General features: G+C 35.0%; 1 protein-coding gene across 16 annotated transcripts in view; it reads right to left on the bottom strand.

The window, feature by feature from the left end:
- PCDH15 (protocadherin related 15) overlaps window positions 1–27873 on the bottom strand; it is a 1849154-nt gene that overhangs the window by 27439 nt on the left and 1793842 nt on the right. For all 16 annotated transcript variants that reach the window (XM_033215155.1, XM_033215225.1, XM_033215195.1 and 13 more), the window contains 2 exons: window positions 10292–10468; window positions 1646–1864 (listed from right to left, as the gene is read on the bottom strand). In XM_033215155.1, the coding sequence (XP_033071046.1) occupies window positions 1646–1864; window positions 10292–10468 (396 nt within the window). The remainder of the gene's footprint in view (window positions 1–1645; window positions 1865–10291; window positions 10469–27873) is intronic.

The following is a 27873-nucleotide window of genomic DNA, read 5'->3' as shown; positions in this document are numbered from 1 at the left end:
ACCCTAATTCTATATTTGCAACTTCACATTGCTTTTGTGGTAGGAAATATTTCTGTAGCTTCAGGTTGGAATTACTGGAAAAGTTATGACCTGCTTGCAAAATATTAAAGGGATGGAGTCATGGGGCAAGCCCTAGTTATACTCTTGGCCTCACTAAGAAACCGAAGCTAGAATTGGAAGGTCCCACTTCTGGGTAATAAATTCATGATACTTTTTTTCATATTTGCTTTTTAGTTTCCATTCATAGCAAAGTTCATGCAGAGCATACTTTTGAATTTCAGATTGGAATTACATTACCTTACTCAATTCACAAGAAAATTTTAAGTATTTGAGAACAAAGATGACAGTTTCAGATTACATAAGGACTACTGGCTGGGCGCGGTGACTCACGCCTGTAATCACAGCACTTTGGGAGGCCAAGGTGGGCGGACCACGAGGTTAGGAGTTCGAGACCAGCCTGACCAACATGGTGAAACCCCATCTCTACTAAAAATACAAAAAGTAGCCGGGTGTGGTGGCGCATGCCTGTAATCCCAGCTACTTGGGAGGCTGACACAGGAGAATTGCTTGAACCTGGGAGGCAGCGGTTGCAGTGAGCTGAGATCACACCACTGCACTCCAGCTAGGCAACAGAACCAGACTAGGAAAAAAAAAAAAAGAAGTAAAGAATACATAAGGACTATTTTAGTATTTCCTCTGTAGGTAGTTTAAATGATGAATAGCAGTTCTACCATTCTTTCTTATTGTTTATGACATAAAGTAATTTACATGATTTATTATTCCTGTCTGCTATTTTTTTTGTGGCACACTCAGGGCTACTTCTCTTCTTAATCAGCTCCCCAGTTTTTTCAAGTCATTGTCAATAGAAATATACTTAAAATGTGTGGCTCTCCATCACAAAGCTTCCCCAGACCTAGTGTCAGACAAAGAATATATTACTCACCTACTTCAAATATGGATGTTTAACTTAGTGATAATTACTTGACTACTGTAGATAAGTTAAATACAATTTTAAAATATGGATATTGCCAATGGATTCACTTGACTGCAGGAACCAGAAAAATTAAGAGCCTGCACAGCCAGAACATGCTGTCAAATATTACACTAAAAACTCTGGCAAAGCATCCAGGAAGGAAGAAACTACATCGAAAACTATATCTTCTATGCTATGATTTTATAATGCTTTTGATAACACAGTGATCATTTGCACAAAGGCAAATTTAACAGTTTGGATAAAAACCTATCATGGCAATGTCATGAGGTTATTGACCTTCCTTTGGTGCTGGGCAGAGTGGGTATCTGCATGTGACATTCCATTGCTTTTATTCCAGGATACCTGTAACCTTCTCTCCCGAGTTGGCTCTTAAACAAAAGAAGAGCATAAACAAAGTCACAGGAACTAAGGTGATATTTCTATTGAAAGAGACCATATCAGAATCACAGGAATATTGGGCCATCAGTGAAAAATGTCCTGGGAGTTTGTACTGTTTTCCTTTTGAAGAAAATCATTTGGTACGGGACAGATAAAGCAATCTCAGAGTAGTTGCAGCATCAATATTTTACAGCGCAAAGCCATGTTACCAGAGATGGTTTTCTGCAATGACTTCTGAGGAACTATCCATGTTTACCATCCTAGGATACTTACTGTCTGTAGCTGACCAAAACCACCAAGATGGCAGGAATGCAGCAGAGGATGATGATGAAGGCCAGAGCCAACAAGGCCCCTTCTGTGTATCCTAGACTCTCTCCTCTCTTTTTAATGCTGGTCACTGCCTCTGGAGTCCGGATCTCCAGAATGCGTCCTCCTTCCCCATAATACGGCTGAAAGTCTTTATTGATATCAAGCAGTTTGCCATCCAAAAATCTTTATTGTTAAATAAATAGTAAAATTAATGATGCTAGCAGAGAAAGAGCATTTTAAAAATAAAATCTCTTTTGGTAAGATTTTTAAAAATTTTCTCTAATTGAAACACAAGCTGAGTCAGAAGTCTCATGAATAATAAGAAAAGCATATATAAAAAGCATGAGCAATAAAGAAGAGTAATTACACATCTGTATATAAATATCAAAAATACTTAAAAACCCAGCTCTTAAGTCTATAAGACTTAAAAATTCTAATTATCAGTATCATTAAGCTTAATATTACTGTGTCAAAATAATTTAACAAGATTTTAGATGGAATAAAGTAAAGTATAATATCCTAAATTATATACCGTAGTTTAACATTATATTTATGCATTTCATTATTTGGGTCCTTAGAATAAGCCTGTAAAGATTGAACATTACAATACTGATTTATTGCAGGCCAAAAAGCTATACAGTTATAAAAAAAAATCTGAGGCACCAAACTAAGTTTTCAGACTCAAATTCTGTATTTGTTTGCCATAACGCCATCTTAAATGTAAACATTCTCAAGTTTCAAACCAAAACAATGTTTTATGGTCAAAGGGTGAAGACATTTAAAAGGCCTTTCTGCCTAGGAAAAAAAGACTAAATAAATGATGCAGGTAGTATATCGGTGTTGTAAGAATGACAGAAAGTGGTAGTCAATGTAATTCCTTCCTCTAAATAATGCAATTCCAACTACGAATCTTGCATTGTGGAAGAGAATCAAGGAATAATTGTTCCTAACCTTATGAAATTGAAAAAATTTGTTATGTATTTAATGTCATAACTAGCAGGTTTTTTTTTAATTCCTTGGGAACTTTTGAATAGTCCCTTATAAGCTCTACATATTGATGCAATAATTGTGTTTTTAATACAATTAAATAGACCATAAAAGTCAAACGTCTTATTATAGAACATTGGCAAACAAAAATAATTCAAGAAAAACATAATTAATCATAGTCCCATAATCTACAGACAGTTATAATCACTGCTAACATCTTGGTATATTTAAGTCTAATCTTTTTTTTTTTGGAGGGGTGGTATTAAATATTTTATATACTTGATTATACTGCATATATAAAGTGCTTATGTTGAAAAATACAGAAAACACAAAAAAAGCAAAAAATTAAAATGGCCCTAAATTTCACTATCAAAATATAATCAATGCCATGTTTATACACTTTTTCAGTCTATTTTATGCCCTTTTGAAGCTTTTAATTTTAATATTCTGAGTGACCATGCTGATTTTAAATCCCGTTAACACACTCTTCATTGCTTAAAAATATAAGTGCCTGGTATCACATATGAATTCCATCACATATGGAACTCATAAACTAATTCATATCACACATGTGGCAATTAGAATGCTTTTTTGCTTTTTTTAAAACAGATATGCTTTTATAGATTAAAAACGTACTTTTTATAGCAATTTTCCAAGCTCATTGTTACACGTTAAAAGAAAATAGAAACTTAGCCATTTTTATGATTACAAGAAATAGAATAGTGAAAATTTTGATTGAATTGTTAATCAGGTAAAGGAAGAGATTCTAAATGAGGCTTAGATCAAGAATTGCTTCACAGGAACTATATTATTAAAACTAGAAAGAATCAGATCCCGAAGAGGATCATTAATTTAAGGGAAGAATATAACCCCTAAAATGTGGAGTTCAGTTGACAGATCAAAATTCTGTTGTATTCCTGGATTTCATATCCAAACTCTCTAAAGTAAGATTTGTTAGTCTTTTACACTCCAACAGCCCTATTACTTAGATACTTATTTTCACTCGTCAGTGTGATGTCATAAGCAATTTTTTTAGTAGAAGAATGGATCACTTTTGAATCCACACCTGATCTAGACTATCTTTCGTCCACTTTGTGTATTTAAAACAACTTGCCTGGGTAAAAATTCTTGAGTCATAACATTATCCCTTACAAAACAGTGAATTTGGTTCCCTTGCCTTTTGTCATTTTATCATGCAAATGACATATGCAGGACTTACCTAATTTTTGTTCCTTTATGAGTAAGATATTTTTATATCTGTTTCAGTGATTTTTAAACATATTCAGATACTATTCAAAGAAACATGGCTACCTTTTCATTGATTTTTGCCTGTAATATAATAAACTTTTTCATTCTTTTTTTTGATTTTTTGCTTCTGTTATACATATTACAATTTTAACCTCAGAAATAACTATTATCAGGTTGTATTTTAATTGTCCTATAAATATATTTTGATCTCTTTGATTACTTATATCTTTTTTCCTTTTTCTTAATATTGCATAAGCTTTCAATGGATACACTTCATGTTGCCAATTTAATTTTCACATGTCTTCTCATTTCAGGAAAGGTTGAATCCAGGTGCTCAGTTGATTTTAGAAGATAAAATTTAATTTATAAATTAGGCACAGTAAGATATTAATGGCAATAACTAATAACAAAAATAGAACAATTATAGAACTATAGTGTAATAAAAGTTATGTAAATGTGGTTTCTCTCTGTCTCTGTCAATATCTTATTGTATTATACCACTGGTAACTGAAACTGAAGAAAGCAAAACCACAGAAGACGGTTAACTACTATACTCCAGTTGGACTGAGGGGAAGGCACTTGATTAAAGACTGCTACCATGTAGGAAAGAGTCAATTCTCTCAAGAGAAGGTGGAGTTCTTTTACCAGAAACAGGAGAAGGATTCAGACTGTGTAAAACACACACACCATTTCACCAATCCATACCATTCTGTTTTCTACTAAAAATGTTAAACTGCTTTCCAATGGTTTCTGTAGGAGACAACTTCCAGAGTTATATATTCTCTCTCTGGTCATTAGGTTGTTATTGCCTGATTTTCCATATTTATTTTGTTTTTTAGTATTTATTGCTGATTCCGTTTTTCCACTGCTTACTTATCTTAAAAAATAGATAGATCTGTCCAAATCCAGCATCAACACAGAAACATGTTTTTTTTCCTCGTCATTTTTATCTCAGTGTACTCAGTTACTGTATGCAAACCTTCTGTAATTCTAAGGGCAAGGTATACAGGTCCCTTCCCAGGATGTAGCCAACATGAATTGATTACTGCTATGTTATCCTGAGATGAGATAAGTTGCTAAACCAATGTCATGTCTTATTATTTTCTCAAGCACATGCAAACATGTATTTCTTCCTCCATTGATGGATATGGGGCCTAATGTTGTGTTATTCAGCATACAATATATAATCAACAGTCTACCCTGCATGTCACCTTCATGACTGATTACCTTGATGATGCTGATTTTGATACTGCAATGTACATATGAATGTAGAAATAAGTAAAGGGGGAGCAGGAGATTGCACTCTATATAGTAGAGGGACAACTGCCTATTAGTTTGTAGGTACACAATTTAGGCTTACAGAGTGGGCAATAGTTAACATATCTACCCACATTCATTGCACTGCATAAGATTGTTCTGCTTAATCAAGAAAATCGTGGTTAGATCATCAACTATTTTCTTTTCACAGTTCCATAACTGTTTAACTAGATTCTAATAATTAGTATTCCATTGATTTGGATTTTCAGTGTTTTGAATTTTTACGTGTTTTTTTTTTTTTGCTTAGAACATGGAAAGATGCTTTATCAGAGTTAGAGTTTGGTAATCAGATACTGTTTAAGGTCTAAGTGTGTTTTTAAACATTGTGGTTTTAAAGGCAGTGTATTACAGACTCTAGAGTCTTTTTCTGCCTTCTCCATCTCTCTCTTACTATTTGGACATACTGTTTTTAAATAGGCTGGATATAAGACAGATACACAAGCTAAAATGCATTTGCTTATTTTTAAATTTTAATTAAACTATATTTTAAAGTAATATGTTCTCTTTCGTGTAGAATGCAGAAAACCACAAGAGAATATGGCTATTAACAGCAACAACAAAATGACAAAATGTGCCAGGTAATACTGAAATCATAAATTTCCTTGAGCTGAATTCAAAATGTGAGCCAAAAAAAAAAAAACCCCAAATTCTACTGAGTGACAATTAGGATAATTTCAAGGTGAGATGAGACCATATACATTGTTTCACCTTTGGCAGAACAGGTTAAAAGTGGCTGCCATAGGCTGGGCACAGTGGCTCATGCCTGTAATCTCAACACATTGGGAGGTTGAGGTGGGAGGATTACTTGAGCTCAGGAGTTTGACACCCGCCTGGGCAATAAAGTGAGACCGTGTCTCTACAAAACAAAACAAAACAGCTAAAATTGTAATAAATAAGGTTAGAATTATAGACACCCACAAACACAAGGGGAGTCTCCACTCATTCAAAAACTTGTTTGCATAGATTTCTGTAAGATAGATTGGGGGACAAGACAGGATACAGGAGAATATTCCTTCATGGTGTAAGAATAAGAAAAAAATCAGCTAAGGCTGGTGCACAGGCAGAAACCCTTACGCAATTCCCCAGACCTTTATGTCATATGAAACAAGGACTGTAAGAATTATAGGGAGGAGGAGTAAGTGTGCCCATCCCTGGTGCTCAGGCAAAGGTCTACTGCTTCTGGAAAAGAGGTATAAGCAAAAATCCCGTACCCCTGGGGGAGGAGCAGGAAGTCCTCTTAGGCCTAAGATCCTGCATCACTACAAAGTAGAGGTCTACTGTGAATTGAGAAGGGGCAGCTCTTGCACCCAAGATCCCTGTAAATGTGAAGCAGAGAATGGCTGCCACGATGCCATAAGAAAGAGGGGGAAAAAACTTGAGAAAGCCCACACCAGGGCTTACACATGCAGGCTGTACAAAGAGAACAGAGGAACCCTTATTCCATGCTCCACCTCTTCCTTATAAGAGTGGAACCCAGCAACAAGGAGGAGCAGTCTAACATTGTGGGACAGATCAGAGTGTGGACAGAAACCTCTTCTGTGGCACAAGCACGTAGAGAACACTGAGAGCTGAGGACTGAGTAAGAAGACTGAGAAAACCCTACAGCACGCAGTCTCTAAGAATGAATTGATACCATTCCACCAATAGAAGAATTGAAAGCTTTTGGCACAATGGAAGTAACAATTGCAACAGCAAAATCCAAATAATTCCTGAATAGCTTTACTCAACAGAGTAAATGCCTGTAATGTCCATTTACAGGCATAAACTCTATTTACATCACTCCTTACTGTTCTTCCACACCATGTCTGGCATTCAACCAAGTAGGACACAAAAAGGCTAAAAAATATAAAACAACCATTTTCAAGAAATGAAGTAACAGAGCCAGATAGAGATAACCCAGATATTGGAACTATCAGACAGGAACTTTGATTCAACTCTGATTCATACATTACAGAATAGCAGAAAGCACAAACATGCTTGAAACGATGGAGAAACTCAGTAGAGTGGTGGAAATAAGAAATAACCTAATAGAAATGCTAGAAATATCTTTCTGAAAAGATAACAAGATGAAGAATTTCTTCAGTGTGCTCATCAATAGGCTAACACAGATGAATCAGCGAATTTTAAAATAGGGCAGTAAATATTATTCACACTAAAATATGAAGAAAAAACTGTATGTATATATGTGTGGGGAGGGGAGCAGAGTCAGAACAGAAAAAAAGTTATGAGAAAAAGCAAATTATAATTGGAATCCCAGAAAAGGAATAAAGGGAAAATGGGCATAAGAAACATCAGAAAAAATGTCTGAGAATATTCCAGAAATAAGAAAGCAAAAAACTCAAAATCAAACTAACAAAAAAATGCAGCTCCAAAGAGTTGAGAACTACAAGGATAAAAAAGCAGGATAAGAGTAATATATAATTGTTGCAGAAAATCTAAGCAATTCAGGTAACCAAAAATAAAAAATTAAAATACCAATAAGCTTGCCAAACAAGTTATTAACATGTCACTAAAAGTCATTCCAGTCCTCTCTATGCATTTATGAGCTTTGTTATCTTTGATTGTCAAAATCCTTTTTTTCAAATCAAAGTAAGTACCCAGGAAAAATTGTTATTATCATGATTTCTAATCCTTTGACCTTAGAATTCCAATATCCTCAGAAGCTTAGATTTTAAGATGAAAGGAAATTGAGAAAATACTTCCATTGACCTGAACAGGCATCTTAAAGTTCTAGTACATTCATTCAGTGTTAAAAACTAAATAATCAATAACTCTCATAACTACAGCATAGATACTAATACTTGGGCATTATCAACCTTGGAACACACCACACACACACACACACACACACACACACACACACACGTATATGTATGTGTATACAATTTTATTATAAAATCTTTCAAGAAACAATTCTAGAGTTTCGGATAGACCAGTGACTCTAAGCTTACTGTAATATTTCAAGGTGAAGACTGCTAAGGCAAAATTTTCATATTTCATAGCTATTCTCTATTTTCTTCAATATAAAAATTTATTTTATAATTTATATATACTCTCTGTTTTTTCCTTGCCTGCTGGCTATGACAGTTATTTTATTGAATTTAGATGTTTACTGTCCATAATATAATTTAGGGTTGGAAAAACTTATTTAGAATTAAAGGTGTTGATCTTGTATTTCATGGTGTCAGTTGAAACCCAAGTGGCTTTTTTCCCCCAAATATTTAATCACTAGAAGATTTGCTAGTTAAATTCGAATTCTAATCACCATTATTTTACTCTTTAAAGTTAGCCCAAATATAATACATATTTTTATATTCAGGTAAAAACACGCTAAACTCAATCAATCATGAAATTTACAAACAAAACTAATGTATGCAAAAACCACAGAATGCAGGTAGATTCACATAAAAAAGAAATGTGTTAATTTTCTGACAATTAATGGAAAGAATATATGAATTACTTTGAAAGTTTATTCCTAAATCAACTTTTTAAATTAATAAAACTTACAAAAAGTTGGCTTGGTAGATCTAAATGTTGCTTCATCTTGGTGGTGAGTATAAAATCAGAGTGACAGCTATTACTTCATTCATCTATATTTCCTCCACAATTAGTGTCCTCTTTTGTACATGGCCTAAATATCCATTAAAAATGAATTGATGAGGCCAGGTGCAGTGGCTCACGCCTGTAATCCCAGCACTTTGGGAGGCTGAGGCGGGCGAATCACGAGGTCAGAAGATCGAGACCATCCTGGCTAACATGGTGAAACCCTGTCTCTACTAAAAATACAAAAAAATTAGCTGGGCATTGTGGTGGGTGCCTGTGGTCCCAGCTAGTCGGGAGGCTGAGGCAGGAGAATGGTGTGAACCCGGGAGGCGGAGCTTGCAGTGAACCCGGGAGGCGGAGCTTGCAGTGAGCTGAGATCGTGCCACTGCACTCCAGACTGGGCGACAGAGTAAAAAAAAAAATTGATGAGTAATATATTAAATAACTGTTTTTTAAAAAATTTTGGCTGATATTAAATCGTTATTTTATTATTGCCAAAAGAGAAGTGATGAAACTTTGTTGATGAACACATTTAAAATAAAACTAAATTTAGAATTTATTAATTTGAATAAAAATTGAATAAATAGGTATTTACAAAATAAATAAATTTACATATACATAATATAGATATATTTGTAAATGTGTATATGGATATATTTATATGCTGTTTAAAAAGTATAGACAAAGAAAAACTAAATTATGATGTTTCGCATATAGAGTTTGGCGTGACTGTATATACAGGCACATATAAGCTATTATGATTGTATATCAATATGTATTTTTAAGTAAAAATGTTTCATTTAGATGGAATTTCATTCCAAGACCCTGTTGGACACTAGGTGTCACTAGAGTAAAGAAAAAATCTGTTAATTTTTTTTTAAGTATTAAAGTATGCTCGAATAACATCCAAAGAAAGTAAGTAGCAGGATTTTGTTTAAGATTCTGCATTTTATTTATTTTTAGGATTTATAACTCAAATGTTTAAGTTCATGCTAGGATGAAATTTCACATACAGCATTAACTTAAATGGGAATGATTATCCCACCTGCTCTCCACCTCTAAGTTAAAGAAAAAAACAGATACTGGTTTTTGCTGATTTAGTAGACCTGTAAGAAAGCTGGATTTCTTCTTAAAATGCAAGCAGATGAAAATCATTGCAGAAAAAAACGCCACTTTAAGAATCTGTGCTTTCCTCACAAATAGCCAGGGCCCTTGAGCAAGAGTGAGGAGCTGGCAGCAGGTGATTTCAAGGAACTGTTCCTTGTTCATAAGTACAACAGGTCACCTGATGCCTATAAAGAAAATGGGCCCTCTGAAATCACTGTAGCTCACACTTAGACCTGAAAACTTTTAGGCTTGAAAACCCTAGGTATTGTTTCAGTTTCTTCGCTTACACTTCACTTTCAACAACTATTTGGTGGGTTTTAAACTTTAAGTATTTATAGCCTCAAATCAGAAGCATCTATGGTTGCTATTGTAACCAAAGAGCTGTTACAGATAACACAAAACACTTACTTAAAAAGCTCATTTCTATCGATGGCTCTGTTGGTTTGGGGGTCGATTGCATAGACAGTCAGGTCACATTTGGTGTAATCCTCTAGGGAAAAGGCATCTCCATGTCGGCGAGCACCAATGGACTCCACTACAACCTTGGCACCAGGAATTTGTTCCTGAACATAGCGATCCAAGATCCTATAAATCAAGCAAAGTACAAACATGACAGTCCAATGGGCTTTCTGGGGAAAAAAATTACTCTCAACTTGAAAAGACATTTAGTAAATGAAAAATGATGACAGCCTGGTTTTTGTTAATGTTTATTGAAATATAAACCCTTGAAAAACTTTCTCTATAGTTTTTCAGCATTTAGCTCCCAATGATGCTAGAAGCTGAATAAGGTAGAAAAGGTCACCAACCATGTCCTATTTAACTTTAGGGTTTTTGAATTTATGATACCATTTGAGCTTTTACATGGCTCATGGGAAATGCCAAATATGCTGTACAAATAAAGCTGTCTATACTTCATAGGAGACATGGGGTCTTAGAACCCTTGACTTCACATGGTTGGTGTCATAAATTACATCTCCCACTAGAGTCTGTGACACATGACACGAAGCTATATGCTAAGAAGCAGGACTAGGATGCCTGTTTTCCCAAAGGTATAAATATCCTTGCAGAATCACAGCAATGGGAGAAAGTGGACATATTTTGCAATGAAAGGATTATCACGTTAAGATAAAAATATGGCATGCAAATCTCAGACACTATTTAGGTGAATAAAAACAACATATACTATCTCGTATAAATTACTGATATTCAATTTAAAAAGCAGAGACAATGTTAATCAATAATTTTCCCATCTCATTACTGGATTTTAATTGAAAGTATGAATTATTACCATTTCCCAAATGTCCCATTCCTTATTAAAAACTTTATATTATTAACCCAAGTATATAAACATTAAGAGCATATACTTCAATATTTATAGATGTTTAAATTTAAATAACTGAATTTATCTAATCAACAAGAGATTAATAACCAGAATATATAAGGAACTCAACAGATAAAAACCAAATAATACAATTTAAAAATGGGCCAAAGCCATCAGAGAAATGCAAATCAAAACCACAATGAGATACCATCTCACACCAGTTAGAATGGCAATCATTAAAAAGTCAGGAAACAACAGGTGCTGGAGAGGATGTGGAGAAACAGGAACACTTTTACACTGTTGGTGAGATTGTAAACTGTTTCAACCATTATGGAAAACAGTTTGGCGATTCCTCAAGGATCTAGAACTAGAAATACCACATGACCCAACCATCCCATTACTGGGTATATACCCAAAGGATTATAAATCATGCTGCTATAAAGACACATGCACATGTATGTTTATTGTGGCACTATTCACGATAGCAAAGACTTGGAATCAACCCAAATGTCCATCAGTGACAGACTGGATTAAGAAAATGTAGCACATATACACCATGGAATACTATGCAGTCATAAAAAAGGATGAGTTCGTGTCCTTTGTAGGGACATGGATGCAGCTGGAAACCATCATTCTCAGCAAACTATCGCAAGAACAGAAAACCAAACACCGCATGTTCTCACTCATAGGTGGGAATTGAACAATGAGATCACCCGAACTCTGGAAGGGGAACATCACATACCGGGGCCTACTATGGGGAGGGGGGAGGGATGGGATTGGGAGTTATACCTGATGTAAATGATGAGTTGATGGGTGCTGACGAGTTGATGGGTGCAGCACACCAACATGGCACAAGTATACATATGTAACAAACCTGCACGTTGTGCACATGTACCCTAGAACTTAAAGTATAATAAAAAAATTAAAAAAAAAATATATCTGAATAGACAATTCTCAAAAGAATATATACAAAGAGACAACAGGCATATGAAAAAATGCTCAACATCACTAATCATCAAGGCAATGAAAATCAAAATCACAATGAAATATTATCTCATCCCAACAGGAATTGCTATTATCAAAAAAACAAACAAAAAAGTAACAAATGCTGGTAAGGATATGGATAAGGAGGAAGATTTATACACTATTGGGGGAATGTAAAGTAGTACAGCCATTATGGAAAACAGTATGGAGGTTCCTCAAAAAATTAAAAATAGAACTATAAAATGATTCAGTAATCCTACTGCTAAACATCCAAAAGAAAGAAAATCAATATATTGAAGACATATCTGCATGCCTATGTTTATCACAGAACTATTCACAATAGCCAAGATATGGAATCAACCAAAATGTTTATCAACAGATGAGTGAATAAAGCAAATGTAGTATATATTATTTAGCCATAAAAAAGAGCGAAGTCCTGTCATTTGCAGAAACATGGATAAAATTGAAGGTTATTATGTAAAGTGAAATAAGCCAGGCACACACACACAAAAAAAATATCACATATTCTGATTCATATGTGGGAGCTAAAAAATGGATCTCATGGAAGTAGAAAGTAGAATGGTGCTTACCAGAGGCTGAGAATGGGAGGAAGATTGGGATAATGATAAGATGGTTAATGGATACAAAATTACAGATAGAGAAAATAAATAAGTTATAGTATTCAACAGTATGGCAGGTAATTTGTAGTTAAAAAATTTATTATATATTTCCAAATAGCTACATAAGAAGAATTGTAATGGTCCCAATACAAAGAAAAATGTTGGAGTTGATGGATATTCCAATTACCCTGATTTATCATTACACATTATATATATGAATCCAAATATCACATATATCCCAAAAATACGTACAACTAGGTTATATCAATAGTGTATGTACACACACACACACACACACACACACACAAAGAATTAAAAGTGAATGCCAAAAATTGCCCTGAATCTGACTTCTTGGTAGCAATATACCTATTTAAAATGTAAATAGTACAATCAAGTATGAAGCAAAACAGTATCTGATTATGTCAAACATTCTCAAAACAGAAAACTGGCTTTGATTAGTCTTCTAAAAAGTGAAAAAAAAGTTTTAAATTTGAATGATAATTACAATTATTGAACAAAAATTACATTTTAATTTAAGGTTTTATTGTTCCACTTTACTTTGAATGCTCTATAACATACTCCTGTTAATATTTATTTAATCATGTCACCTTTAGAAAAAGTTTTAAAAACAGAAAACTTCTAAAGAAATATGTTAATATAGGTAATACATTTTATGTAACATATTTTAGTATAGTACCACATACTAATTAATGTCCAATACAAAGTTTATCTAAATAACTTTCTTAGAATAAATGCTGAAAGGTTTATTTAACTGTTTCTTTTTTCCTATGCAGATAGCATTATTTTAAAATCACAAACTAAGGGTGTCAATAAACAACTGATTCGCTTAACTTACTTATTCTCGAGCCAAGTTATTTTTGGTAGTTGCCCTTAAATTTCAATTTACAGCATTACCTTATCCAGTTACCTGTGTATACATCTTCAATTAATTTCAACTAGAAATTGCATTATGAAAAACTGTAGTGTAAGGTGTTTACTGATAGTTTTATAGCTGAGACAGGTATTACTCATGGTTTATTTAGCTTTTTATTTATTTACTTTTTTACACTAAAATTATTGCAGCAGCCATCTTCTTAATTACCCATTTGTCCGGTGGATGAGTTGAGTTAAAATTACCATGTGATGAGAATTTCAGGTTTTGCCTGCTCAGCTTACTCTCAAGAAAAGATGGGTTGGGTTTTTAATTAGGTTTGCCTCCTAAGAGGCAATGTAACACAGGAAACTCCGTCTGCTGGTGGCTGATAGATGTAGATTAAAATTAAAACTCCACTACTGTGTCTTCGTGGAAATTACCTAACCTCTCAAAGTTTCAGGGAATTTATCTATACAGTGGGAAAAGTAATCAAACCTACCTCAAAGATCCTCTATGATAAGTTAAGGAGACTACACCCATTAAATGCACGTAATCTAACCAATATGAAGCATGCTATAAATGTTAGCTATTTGTTGTGATGGTTACAAGAACTCTTCAGATTTCATGGTTATAAACCCTACTTAGCCTTTTGTTCAGGTAAATGGTTTATGTTTATCTAGCATCATAGAGAGTTCCACCCCAAGTCCTTATCAATATTTTTTCAAAAGCTTTGCTAAATGAATCAACAGGCATTGCAGATGGCTGGAGGGATAAAAATATAGGAATGCAGTTCCTGCTGTTCTTAATTTCTTTCCTCCATTAATACAGACCCACAGGGACTCTACCTAGACTCTACCTAAATTGTGCTCCAGGTGCCACGGAGCATTTTGTTCATTACATTACATGGTAACCTCTCTGTGGTATCCCACAAGATAAAAACATCTTCCCCTAATCTGGAATCAGATTTAGGAGTTCTTTTGTACCAGAAGAGACATGGTTTTGTTAATTTTGTAACTGAGTCTGTTCTTTTTGTTTAGCTTGTTTGCCTCTTTCACTTTGGCCCTCACAAGGTGAAAGTCAAGTTTGTGATTACTCTATATGGACTATAAAGGCCTTTGCAGCATTTCTGTAATTACTTACTCTTACTCTGATCCTTTAATTTATTTCTTGTCTGTCTGCCTTATTTTTCTAAACTCATTTTTAATGTATTTTACCTTTGTTTCCTGTGTGAATCATTGTAAACTACTTGTATTTCTTTTGGAATAAAGTAGACAATTAAAACAAAATTAAATTTAGTCTTTAATATTTATTAGACATATATGAAAGCATCTAAAATATAATTTATGACTTTCTGATACAAATGGAATTCTCTTGCATAAACATTCTGTGGAGTTTATGTCTCACATTAAAAAACAGCAGCACAGACTGTGGTAAATTGAATACATTAAAGAAAGCGTAGAAAAGAATAATAAATAGGATTAAGAGAACGGAGGAATTGACTCTTGCTGGTTAAAGTGGTCTCTCAAGAAAGTGATATATCTACCTTGTACTATGGGTTGGGGTGAATTATAAAAATAATAAGCTGTTCAATTTGGCAAAATGTCTAGGTTATAAAACATAAAAAAGAGGAGGAAGAGAGGAAAGAATTTTAAACGAAATAAATGTCCACTACGTATTTTGGAGATCTCCATAAAGCAACTGTGATTCAAATGTTTTGATTAAAAAAATATAATGATGTCCTTATTTTTACACTACAACTATTTTCCAGTTATCTTCTAGTTGGTACAAGCAAAAGATCTTAAAAATAAACTGAACTGAATGATATTTGAGGGGAGAAAAACAGATTATAATATAACTTAAGATTACCCACTCAGTCTTTCTTTGCTTTTCTTCCAAATTTCTAGATCTTAAAATGAAAACATAAATAAAGTCGGCCTGAAATTTTTTTTCTTAGTGTTTTATGAGTGAATTTCACTTTTGAATATGAATAACCCCTTCCCTTCAAATCTTGGGAAAAAAAATATACCTGTATCAATTATTTTTTCTCCATCATAAGTTGATAAGAACATTTCAAACACTTCTAAAATTTTGAAGCACAACTCAAAGATTCAGTCAATATATTGGTACCTTCATTACAATGGTTCATTTTGCATTAATAATTTTATTTCTGTAATCTATATCTTTTGATCATGCTATTTTCTTAAACAAAATAGTTGCCCCCAAATTTTGTTTGTATTATTTTCACAGAGCAAATAAAGACAACATAAACATGTTTATATTTGATTTAAAACTAAACATAGTGTTTTTAATTGGTCTTCCAATAAAATGTATTTTTTAATCTGGGAAGATCCCATTTATCTCTTTTTGAAAACAACAGCAATAGCACAAAGATTTTAAACTTTTTTCAACTAAAAGCAAAATGAAAATGTCCTCAATGGATTATAGAAACTATTTTGTTCGTTTATTTGTTTGTTTCTTTTGGCTTTCCATTGTCTCCAAAAGGTTGAATACTAAAAAGTAAAAAAGATAAAAAGTAGAAAGAATATTGATTCAACAAGATGCACTACCTAAACGTAGCAGTCATGCCTCATCCTTTATTTTTTTCAATCTTTTTTTTTTTTCTATGTTGCTGAGAAGGCATGGGGAAAGGGCACAAATATGATTGACTTTTTTTTTTTTAATGTTACATCTCTCAGATGGCAAATATTAATTAAGAAAGTTGATTTATTTTCTTTATATATAATTTTTTTCCCAAACAGAAGCTGGTATAATAGACTATAAGCATTCAGAAATGTGTTAATGAGTGAATGAATGATGAGTATTATGACCATTGAAATAAGAAACACATCTATTGGAAGAAACATGTCAGCATACAGGACTCTTTATAAAATCAATATGCAATGGAATCTTAAGACTTGATAAGTGATTTGCTTTCGGTAGACTTTGCTTATAGAAAAATATGTACAAATTTGGAAAAATCAAGTCATACAAAATAAAAAAAGCTTACCTTAATGTATGTGAAATATATTATCAGAGATAAAACACTAATTATTGTGAATTTAAGCCATTTTGCAGATGATTAATCCTTAAAGTAAACAATTTACTCATATTGGACTAAGATAATATTCCTTAAAACAATAACTAAGAATCCATGTAAAATAAAACATTTTAAGCCTCAAAAATAGAACAGAAGTGAAAGTCATGGAGCACCTTTGTTTATAACCATCTTTGTTCCATGTGATTAACTCAATACTAAAGTTTTGGAAATAATTAAGAATTCTGCCATATTTAACTAAAAATAGAATTTTGAATCTGTACCTTTTCTACATTTCAAATAGTTAAGCATTAAAGATGCTACTCCAATGTGCACAAGTATTATTATCAAACAGTAGCTTTTAATTGTGTAATTGCATACTGGGATATCTTCAGTTCTGTAAAGAACTATGATTTCTTTAATCATAATTAACCTAGTGAGTTAAAGACAAGTCATTCTTCTTGTAAACGGGTTATTTCTCTACTAAATAATGCCCCAACTGAATATTTCAAAAAGTAGTAAATAAATTTTCTTTCTGTCAAAACCATGAATTTCCAAGGCTTTGAATAAAGCTGAGTCACACTAAACCTTTTTTTCAAGAATAGTAAATTATACCTTGAATAGTAAATGGTAGGATTTATTATTATATTTGTGGTTTGTATTTTATTTTTATGATTGCCTTCAGATTATTTTCTAACTGTTACATTCCTACTTGTATTTACCTGTTTTTATTGCAGTTATCACTATATAACTTCATATTACATATTAATTTATTAACATTGCTATTTTATATGCCCATTTTTATGCAATAGAATAGAAGCTCCATGGCAACAGGGATTTCACTTTGTTCACTGATAAATCTCCAGTTACAATCTGTAACTATTTTTTAACCAATAAATCCCCAGCTTTAAGATACAAATGCAAAAACTCAAAGAGTTTGATATAGTGGCCCAAGACTTCCTAGCTAGTCTTTGGTGCTCTGGGAAATGAGCCTAGGTTCTCTGAAATAAAAAGGAGCTCAACCTTTCCCCTTAAAACTAAATTCTTATTACATTGATTTAAGAAAATGTGTTAGCAGTTATTATTTCATAGGTATGCTTCCCGAGAAGCCTCCCAATTCTCTTCCTAGAAATATATATATATATATATATACACACACACACACACACACACATAAACATATATATATATACACACACACACACACTATATATACTATACAAATAAATTCTATATATGTGATATATATCCTGGCTACATTTCTAACGTAGGTTTTGTAACCTTAATTCTAGGAACTATAGATGGATTACACAGCACATTTCAGGTGTTACATAAATATTTCATAAAATTCAGGCTCTTCCACACCAAGTCAGTAACTACTTCAGTAAAGCTCTACTATAATTGAATTTTCATATTTTATTCAGAAGGTAAGAGATGGGTTTGAGCAACTCTGAGAAATAAGTTGTCAGTTCCGATTCACACAGAAATACTGCAACTCTGTGTTTCTAAACTCGAGTCTGTACTTTTCAAAATATCTCTTTTATAGATTCTTAAGGATTTAAATTTTAGAGCAACAAATTCCTCTTATTTGAGTTTCATGGTGAACTGGGAGTAGAAAGAAGTTATAAAATGCAAACATTTCATAGTTTCTTCTTTAGACAATTATTTGCCAATTATTTGTCCATTGTAGTTAGGTGTCCCTAATGTTATTCTCACAGTTGTTTCTCCTATGCCTTAATTTTTTTAAAAAAGTAATTTAAAAAATCACAAGGCTTACAAAGAGGTGAATTCTAAGATCAGCTGAAAATACATCAGAGCATAGATAGTCAAGGGGATCTGTAGTGGATGCAGATCCTCACTGGAATTTGTGGAATACAAAAAGGAATAGGTTTTAGTACTTATGGGGACTGGTCAATTTTATAAGCTTAAAATCTAAAAAGTAGTAAAAAAAAATTTCAGTATAGCCATTTCAGCCGATTCAGTGAGGTGAGGAGTAATCATCATTATTATAGCAGCTAAGATTTACTACAATCATTCCATTTTCCAGGTACTGTGGTCTTAGCTATCAAAGTATACTCATCTTTGTAAAACCTGCTCCATTGTAAAATGGATATGTCAGGTCACTATTTTTCCTTTCATCAAGTGTCCTCATTTGTACTGATTATATACTTACCAAGGAAACTTTATCTTATTGCCTAAAATATTGGTCTACCAAAAAATAAAAATAAAAATGATGATCACATGATATTTTAGTTTTCCACTTCATCAGATAGGGATATCTCGAGGGAAATATAGAAATGGCTTTGATGATAATATAACTTGTCACCTAAAAATGTCACAGGGAATTAATGTGTTTCTTCGTCTCGTCACTAGAACAATAAATTCTTCTATTTAATTAACTATTTGGCACCCTGATGGCTACCTGAGTTATGTGTGTATTTTCATCACTCACCCCAGACATGGATGGGGGAGTGCTGGGGCTTCAGAGTGCTGACTCAGGTCTTAACGGTTCTTATCACTACCACTTCCATCTACTAATGTAGGTTTCAAAAAGGGATCAGAAATATTTCTGCTTAAGAAAATTCTAAATTTACATTTACATAGGTTTTAAAAAAATCTACAAAAGGAAATAAGACATGGAAGGGATAATTTCTTAAACAACTAGTGTTGAAAAAATGGAATATCCATATGTAAAAAAATAAGGTTGGGCCCTTATCTTACACCATATGCAAAAATTAACTCAAAATGGATTAAACATCTAAGTATAAGACCTCCAAACCATAAAACGTCTAGAATAAAACATATGAGAGGAGTTTTGTAACACTGGATTTGACAATGATTTATTGAATATAACGCCAATAGCACAGGCAACAAAAGCAAAAATAGACAGATGGACTACCTCTGACTTTAAAACTTTTTGCCCAATTGTGACACAATCATCAGAGAGAAAAGGCACCCTATGGAATGGTAGAAAATGTTTGCAAATCTTACATCTGATAAGGGATGAGTATAATAATATCTAAAAAACTCCTACAACTAAACAGCTAAAATAAATCAAGTAACCCAATTTCAAATGTGTAAAGGACTTGAATAGACATGTTTTAAAAGATGAAATACAATGGTCAATAGCACCTGAAAAGATGCTCCTCATCACTAATCATCAGAAAAATGAAAATCAAATGACAATGTTATATCATCTCACACATTAGTATGGCTACTATGTATAAAAAAGAAAAAGAACCAGAAAATAACCTGTGTTGATAGGAGGTTGAGAAGTTGGAAAGTTTCTGGTAAACTGCTGGTAAAATTGTAAAATGGCGAAACTGTTACAGAAAACAATTTTTTTAAATTAGAACTACTGTATAATGTAGCAATCCCACTTCTGAGAATGCACTCAGAGGGGGCGGAGCAAGATGGCCGAATAGGAACAGCTCCAGTCTCCAACTCCCAGCGCGAACGACACAGAAGACCGGTGATTTCTGCATTTTCAACTGAGGTACTGGGGTCATCTCACTAGGGAGGGCCGGACAATCGGTGCTGGTCAGCTGCTGCAGCCTGACCAGCGAGAGCTGAAGCAGGGCGAGGCATCGCCTCACCTGGGAAGCACAAGGGGAAAGGAAATCCGTTTTCCTAGCCAGGGGAACTGAGACACACAACACCTGGAAAATCGGGTAACTCCCACCCCAATACTGCACTTTAAGGAAACAGGCACACCAGGAGAATATATCCCACACCTGGCCGGGAGAGTCCCACGCCCACGGAGCCTCCCTCACTGCTAACACAGCAGTCTGCCGCGATCTATCCGCAAGGCAGCAGTGAGTCTGGGGGAGGGGAGCCCGCCATTGCTGAGGCTTAAGTAGGTAAACAAAGCCGCTGGGAAGCTCGAACTGGGTGGAGCTCACAGCAGCTCAAGGAAGCCTGCCTGTCTCTGTAGACTCCACCTCTGGGGACAGCGCACAGCTGAAGTCCAATAGGGGAAGCAGTGGGGGCCGGTGCAGACGCGAACGACTCTGTCTAACAGCTTTGGGCAGAGCCGTGGATCTCCCAACGCGGAGGTTGAGACCTGAGAATGGATAGACTGCCTGCTCAGGTGGGTCCCTGACCCCTGAGGAGCCTAGCTGGGAGACATCCCCCACTAGGGGCAGTCTGACACCCCACACCTCACAGGGTGGAGTCACCCCTGAGAGGAAAGTTCCAAAGGAAGAATCAGACAGGTACACTCGCTGTTCAGCAATATTCTATCTTCGGCAACCTCTGCTGCTGATACCCAGGCAAACAGGGTCTGGAGTGGACTTCAAGCAATCTCCAAGAGATCAACAGACAGTCCTTCTGACTGTCAGACGGAAAACTATCAAACAGGAAGACACCTATACCAAAACCCCATCAGTACGTCACCATCATCAAAGACCAGAGACAGATAAAACCACAAAGATGGGGAAGAAGCAGGGCAGAAAAGCTGGAAATTCAAAAAATAAGAGCGCATCTCCCCCTGCAAAGGAGCGCAGCCCATCGCCAGCAACGGATCAAAGCTGGTCAGAGAATGACTTTGACGAGATGAGAGAAGAAGGCTTCAGTCCATCAAACTTCTCAGAGCTAAAGGAGGAATTACGTACCCAGCGCAAAGAAACTAAAAATCTTGAAAAAAGAGTGGAAGAATTGACAGCTAGACTAATTAATGCAGAGAAGATCATAAACGAAATGACAGAGATGAAAACCATGACATGAGAAATACGTGACAAATGCACAAGCTTCAGTAACCGACTCGATCAACTGGAAGAAAGAGTATCAGCGATTGAGGATCAAATGAATGAAATGAAGCGAGAAGAGAAACCAAAAGAAAAAAGAAGAAAAAGAAATGAACAAAGCCTGCAAGAAGTCTGGGATTATGTAAAAAGACCAAATCTACGTCTGATTGGGGTGCCTGAAAGTGAGGGGGAAAATGGAACCAAGTTGGAAAACACTCTTCAGGATATCATCCAGGAGAACTTCCCCAACCTAGTAGGGCAGGCCAACATTCAAATTCAGGAAATACAGAGAACGCCACAAAGATACTCCTCCAGAAGAGCAACTCCAAGACACATAATTGCCAGATTCACCAAAGTTGAAATGAAGGAAAAAATCTTAAGGGCAGCCAGAGAGAAAGGTCAGGTTACCCACAAAGGGAAGCCCATCAGACTAACAGCAGATCTCTCGGCAGAAACTCTACAAGCCAGAAGAGAGTGGGGGCCAATATTCAACGTTCTTAAAGAAAAGAATTTCAACCCAGAATTTCATATCCAGCCAAACTAAGTTTCATCAGTGAAGGAGAAATAAAATCCTTTACAGATAAGCAAATGCTTAGAGATTTTGTCACCACCAGGCCTGCCTTACAAAAGACCCTGAAGGAAGCCCTAAACATGGAAAGGAACAACCGGTACCAGCCAGTGCAAAAACATGCCAAAATGTAAAGACCATCGAGGCTAGGAAGAAACAGCATCAACTAACGAACAAAATAACCAGTTAATATCATAATGGCAGGATCAAGTTCACACATAACAATATTAACCTTCAATGTAAATGGACTAAATGCTCCAATTAAAAGACACAGACTGGCAAACTGGATAAAGAGTCAAGACCCATCAGTCTGCTGTATTCAGGAGACCCATCTCACATGCAGAGACATACATAGGCTCAAAATAAAGGGATGGAGGAAGATCTACCAAGCAAATGGAGAACAAAAAAAAGCAGGGGTTGCAATCCTAGTCTCTGATAAAATAGACTTTAAACCACCAAAGATCAAAAGAGACAAAGAAGGCCACTACATAATGGTAAAGGGATCAATTCAACAGGAAGAGCTAACTCTCCTAAATATATAGGCACCCAATACATGAGCACCCAGATTCATAAAGCAAGTCCTTAGAGACCTACAAAGAGACTTAGACTCCCATACAATAATAATGGGAGACTTCAACACTCCACTGTCAACATTAGACAGATCAACGAGACAGAAAGTTAACAAGGATATCCAGGAATTGAACTCATCTCTGCACCAAGCGGACCTAATAGACATCTATAGAACTCTCCACCCCAAATCAACAGAATATACATTCTTCTCAGCACCACACTGCACTTATTCCAAAATTGACCACATAATTGGAAGTAAAGCACTCCTCAGCAAATGTACAAGAACAGAAATTATAACAAACTGTCTCTCAGACCACAGTGCAATCAAACTAGAACTCAGGACTAAGAAACTCAATCAAAACCGCTCAACTACATGGAAACTGAACAACCTGCTCCTGAATGACTACTGGGTACATAACGAAATGAAGGCAGAAATAAGATGTTCTTTGAAACCAATGAGAACAAAGATACAACATACCAGAATCTCTGGGACACATTTAAAGCAGTGTGTAGAGGGAATTTATAGCACTAAATGCCCACAAGAGAAAGCAGGAAAGATCTAAAATTGACACTCTAACATCACAATTAAAAGAACTAGAGAGGCAAGAGCAAACACATTCAAAAGCTAGCAGAAGGCAAGAAATAACTAAGATCAGAGCAGAACTGAAGGAGATAGAGACACAAAAAAACCTCCAAAAAATCAATGAATCCAGGAGTTGGTTTTTTGAAAAGATCAACAAAATTGACAGACCGCTAGCAAGACTAATAAAGAAGAAAAGAGAGAGGAATCAAATAGATGCAATAAAAAATGATAAAGGGGATATCACCACCGACCCCACAGAAATACAAACAACCATCAGAGAATACTATAAATGCCTCTACGCAAATCCACTAGAAAATCTAGAAGAAATGGATAATTTCCTGGACACATACACCCTCCCAAGACTAAACCAGGAAGAAGTTGAATTCCTGAATAGACCAATAGCAGGCTCTGAAATTGAGGCAACAATTAATAGCCTACCCACCAAAAAAAGTCCAGGACCAGATGGATTCACAGCTGAATTCTACCAGAGGTACAAGGAGGAGCTGGTACCATTCCTTCTGAAACTATTCCAATCAATAGAAAAAGAGGGAATCCTCCCTAACTCATTTATGAGGCCAACATCATCCTGATACCAAAGCCTGGCAGAGACACAACAAAAAAAGAGAATTTTAGACCAATATCCCTGATGAACATCGATGCAAAAATTCATCAAAAAATACTGGCAAACCGGATTCAGCAGCACATCAAAAAGCTTATCCACCATGATCAAGTGGGCTTCATCCTGGGATGCAAGGCTGGTTCAACATTCGCAAATCAATAAACGTAATCCAGCATAAAACAGAACCAAAGACAAGAACCACATGATTATCTCAATAGATGCAGCAAAGGCTTTTGACAAAATTCAACAGCCCTTTATGCTAAAAACGCTCAATAAATTCGGTATTGATGGAACGTACTCAAAATAATAAGAGCTATTTATGACAAACCCACAGCTAATATCATACTGAATGGGCAAAAACTGGAAAAATTCCCTTTGAAAACTGGCACAAGACAGGGATGCCCTCTCTCACCACTCCTATTCAACATAGTGTTGGAAGTTCTGGCTAGGGCAATCAGGCAAGAGAAAGAAATCAAGGGCATCCAATTAGGAAAAGAAGAAGTCAAATTGTCCCTGTTTGAAGATGACATGATTGTATATTTAGAAAACCCCATCATCTCAGCCCAAAATCTCCTTAAGCTGATAAGCAACTTCAGCAAAGTCTCAGGATACAAAATTAATGTGCAAAAATCACAAGCATTCTTATACACCAGTAACAGACAAGCAGAGAGCCAAATCAGGAATGAACTTCCATTCACAATTGCTTCAAAGAGAATAAAAACCTAGGAATCCAGCTTACAAGGGATGTAAAGGACCTCTTCGAGGAGAACTACAAACCACTGCTCAGTGAAATCAAAGAGGACACAAACAAATGGAAGAACATACCATGCTCATGGATAGGAAGAATCAATATCGTGAAAATGGCCATACTGCCCAAGGTTATTTATAGATTCAATGCCATCCCCATCAAGCTACCAATGACTTTCTTCACAGAATGGAAAAAAACTGCTTTAAAGTTCATATGGAAGCAAAAAGAGCCCGCGTTGCCAAGACAATCCTAAGTCAAAAGGACAAAGCTGGAGGCGTCACGCTACCTGACTTCAAACTATACTACAAGGCTACAGTAACCAAAACAGCATGGTACTGGTACCACAACAGAGATATAGACCAAGGAACAGAACAGAGTCCTCAGAAATAATACCACACATCTACAGCCATGATCTTTGACAAACCTGAGAGAAACAAGAAATGGGGAAAGGATTCCCTATTTAATAAATGGTGCTGGGAAAATTGGCTAGCCATAAGTAGAAAGCTGAAACTGGATCCTTTCCTTACCCCTTATATGAAGATTAATTCAAGATGGATTAGAGACTTAAATGTTAGACCTAATACCATAAAAACCCTAGAAGAAAATCTAGGTAGTACCATTCAGAACATAGGCATGGGCAAGGACTTCATGTCTAAAACACCAAAAGCAACGGCAGCAAAAGCCAAAATTGACAAATGGGATCTCATTAAACTAAAGAGCTTTTGCACAGCAAAAGAAACTACCATCAGAGTGAACAGGCAACCTACAGAATGGGAGAAAATTTTGCAACCTACTCATCTGACAAAGGGCTAATATCCAGAATCTACAAAGAACTCAAACAAATATACAAGAAAAAAAACAAACAACCCCATGAAAAAGGGGGCAAGGATATGAACAGACATTTCTCAAAAGAAGACATTCATACAGCCAACAGACACATGAAAAACATGCTCATCATCACTCGCCATCAGAGAAATAAATCAAAACCACAATGAGATACCATCTCACACCAGTTAGAATGGCAATCATTAAGAAGTCAGGAAACAACAGGTGTTGGAGAGGATGTGGAGAAATAGGAACACTTTTACACTGTTGGTGGGATTGTAAACTAGTTCAACCATTATGGAAAACAGTATGGCAATTCCTTAAGGATCTAGAACTAGAGTACCATATGACCCAGCCATCCCATACTGGGGATATACCCAAAGGATTATAAATTATTTACTACAAAGACACATGCACACGTATGTTTATTGCAGCACTATTCACAATAGCAAAGACTTGGAATCAACCCAAATGTCCATCTGTGACAGACTGGATTAAGAAAATGGTGGCACATATACACCATGGAATATACTATGCAGCCATAAAAAAGGATGAGTTTGCGTCCTTTGTAGGGACATGGATGCAGCTGGAAACCATCATTCTTAGCAAACTATCACAAGAAGAGAAAACCAAACACCGCATGTTCTCACTCATAGGTGGGAACTGAACAATGAGATCACTGGGACTCGGAAAGGGGAACATCACACACTGGGTCCTATCATGGGGAGGGGGGAGGGGGGAGGGATTGCATTCGAGAGTTATACATGATATAAATGATGAATGATGGTGCTGACGAGTTGATGGGTGCAGCAACCAACATGCATAAGTATACATATGTAACAAACCTGCACGTTATGCACATGTACCCTAGAACTTAAAGTATAAAAAAAAAAAAAAAAAAAAAACTGAAAAAAAAAAAAAAAAAAGAGAATGCACTCAAAAGAATGAAAGCAGGTATAAAAGATAATATTTTAATATATATGTTCATAGAAGTGTTATCCACAATATCCAAGAGGGGGAAACAACCCAAATGTCTATTGAGAGGTGAACAGATAAACGGAATGTGGTATGCACTGAGTACTATTCAGCTTTATAAAGAAAATCAATTCCATCACATGCTATGCTGTTTAATGGATGAATCATGGAGATATCATGCTAAGTGAAATAATCCAATCACAAAATGAGAAACTCTGCAAATTTTCACTTTTTTGATGTCTTTAAGTAGTAAAATTTACACATGTAGGAAGACAAAAGGGTGTTACCCATAGTCTAGGGGTAAGGCAGGAATGGAAACTTGTTGAATGGGTACTGCATTTCAGTTGTGCGAAATGAAAAAGTTCTGAAAATCGATTTCGAAACAATGTCAATATACTTAAAACTACCAAACTGTACTCTTAAAAATGTTTAAGATGGTAATGTTTATACTATGTTTTTTAATCACAGCAAAAGGAATGAGGCATGTATGTGCTGCTTGCTAAACTGGCAAATTTATATTTAATTCTTTCAAAATCAACACGAGATAGACAGAGGTCTTTCTTTCAATTTGCATGAAGAGTAAAAGTGTCTCTAAGTGTTAAGTATCTTGTCCAGAGGTTACAGAGCTGTAATAGGATCTAAATCTCTGTGTCTGAATCCATAATCTGCATTCCATTACCAAACTATGCTTATTAAATAAAATGTACAAAACTCCTAGCTACTCTCTACCTAACTCTGATTTTGAGCTGCTAGCTCCATTTATATGGAATAATTACCATTCACTGAATAGTCATACTTTCTATTGTCCTAGATACATTATATAATTTAGTTTTCAAAATAATTATATAGGTTTTATTAGCTGTTATCAACAAATGGTGAAACTGAGGTTGAAAAGATTAAATTATTTGCCTAATTTAATGTTTTAAACTCAATGTTTTATGAAGTCAGAGCTTCCTTCACAATGAGACAATTCTCTCAAGACCTGAAAGTTACATGATTTTTCCTATTCATATCATCCTATTTACTTAAGAGGCATTAAAATCTTATACATTCCTGCAAAATTATATTTTTGCTGTTTTCTTTTTCAGTTTGATAAATTTTGCCTCAAAATAAAGAAAATGGCATCATGATTTGCTTGTAAAATGTCCTTTCAATAAAATGCATCAAGTGTCTACTATATAACTGGAGTTATACAAATATAAAACACAAGTTTATACATTCATAGAGATAATATTTTAGTGGGAAATTAACATACAATAATAACAGTACATACTGCTTTGTAGAAAAATAAAGCAGAATCAAGGGTTAAAATTTGAAGGGAGGTATCATTTCTCACGTAATATATAATGGAATCAGAGGAAGCCTGTCTCAAAAGGCTTTTATTAAAGCAGCTAAAAGTTAGGCATAATTCTAATTATCTTTAAAGTGTAATCAGCTATTATTTTGAAAATGCTCAGTCTATGTAAACTACTTCTGCAGAAATAAAGACACTGTACAATTGATGTTCCATGTGTAAATGTTGAT

Source organism: Trachypithecus francoisi, unplaced genomic scaffold (genome assembly GCF_009764315.1).
Source record: "Trachypithecus francoisi isolate TF-2019V2 unplaced genomic scaffold, Tfra_2.0 Contig00586, whole genome shotgun sequence".
In the NCBI taxonomy this organism is placed as follows: domain Eukaryota; kingdom Metazoa; phylum Chordata; class Mammalia; order Primates; family Cercopithecidae; genus Trachypithecus; species Trachypithecus francoisi.
This window is presented reverse-complemented; position numbering and strand designations above follow the sequence as displayed.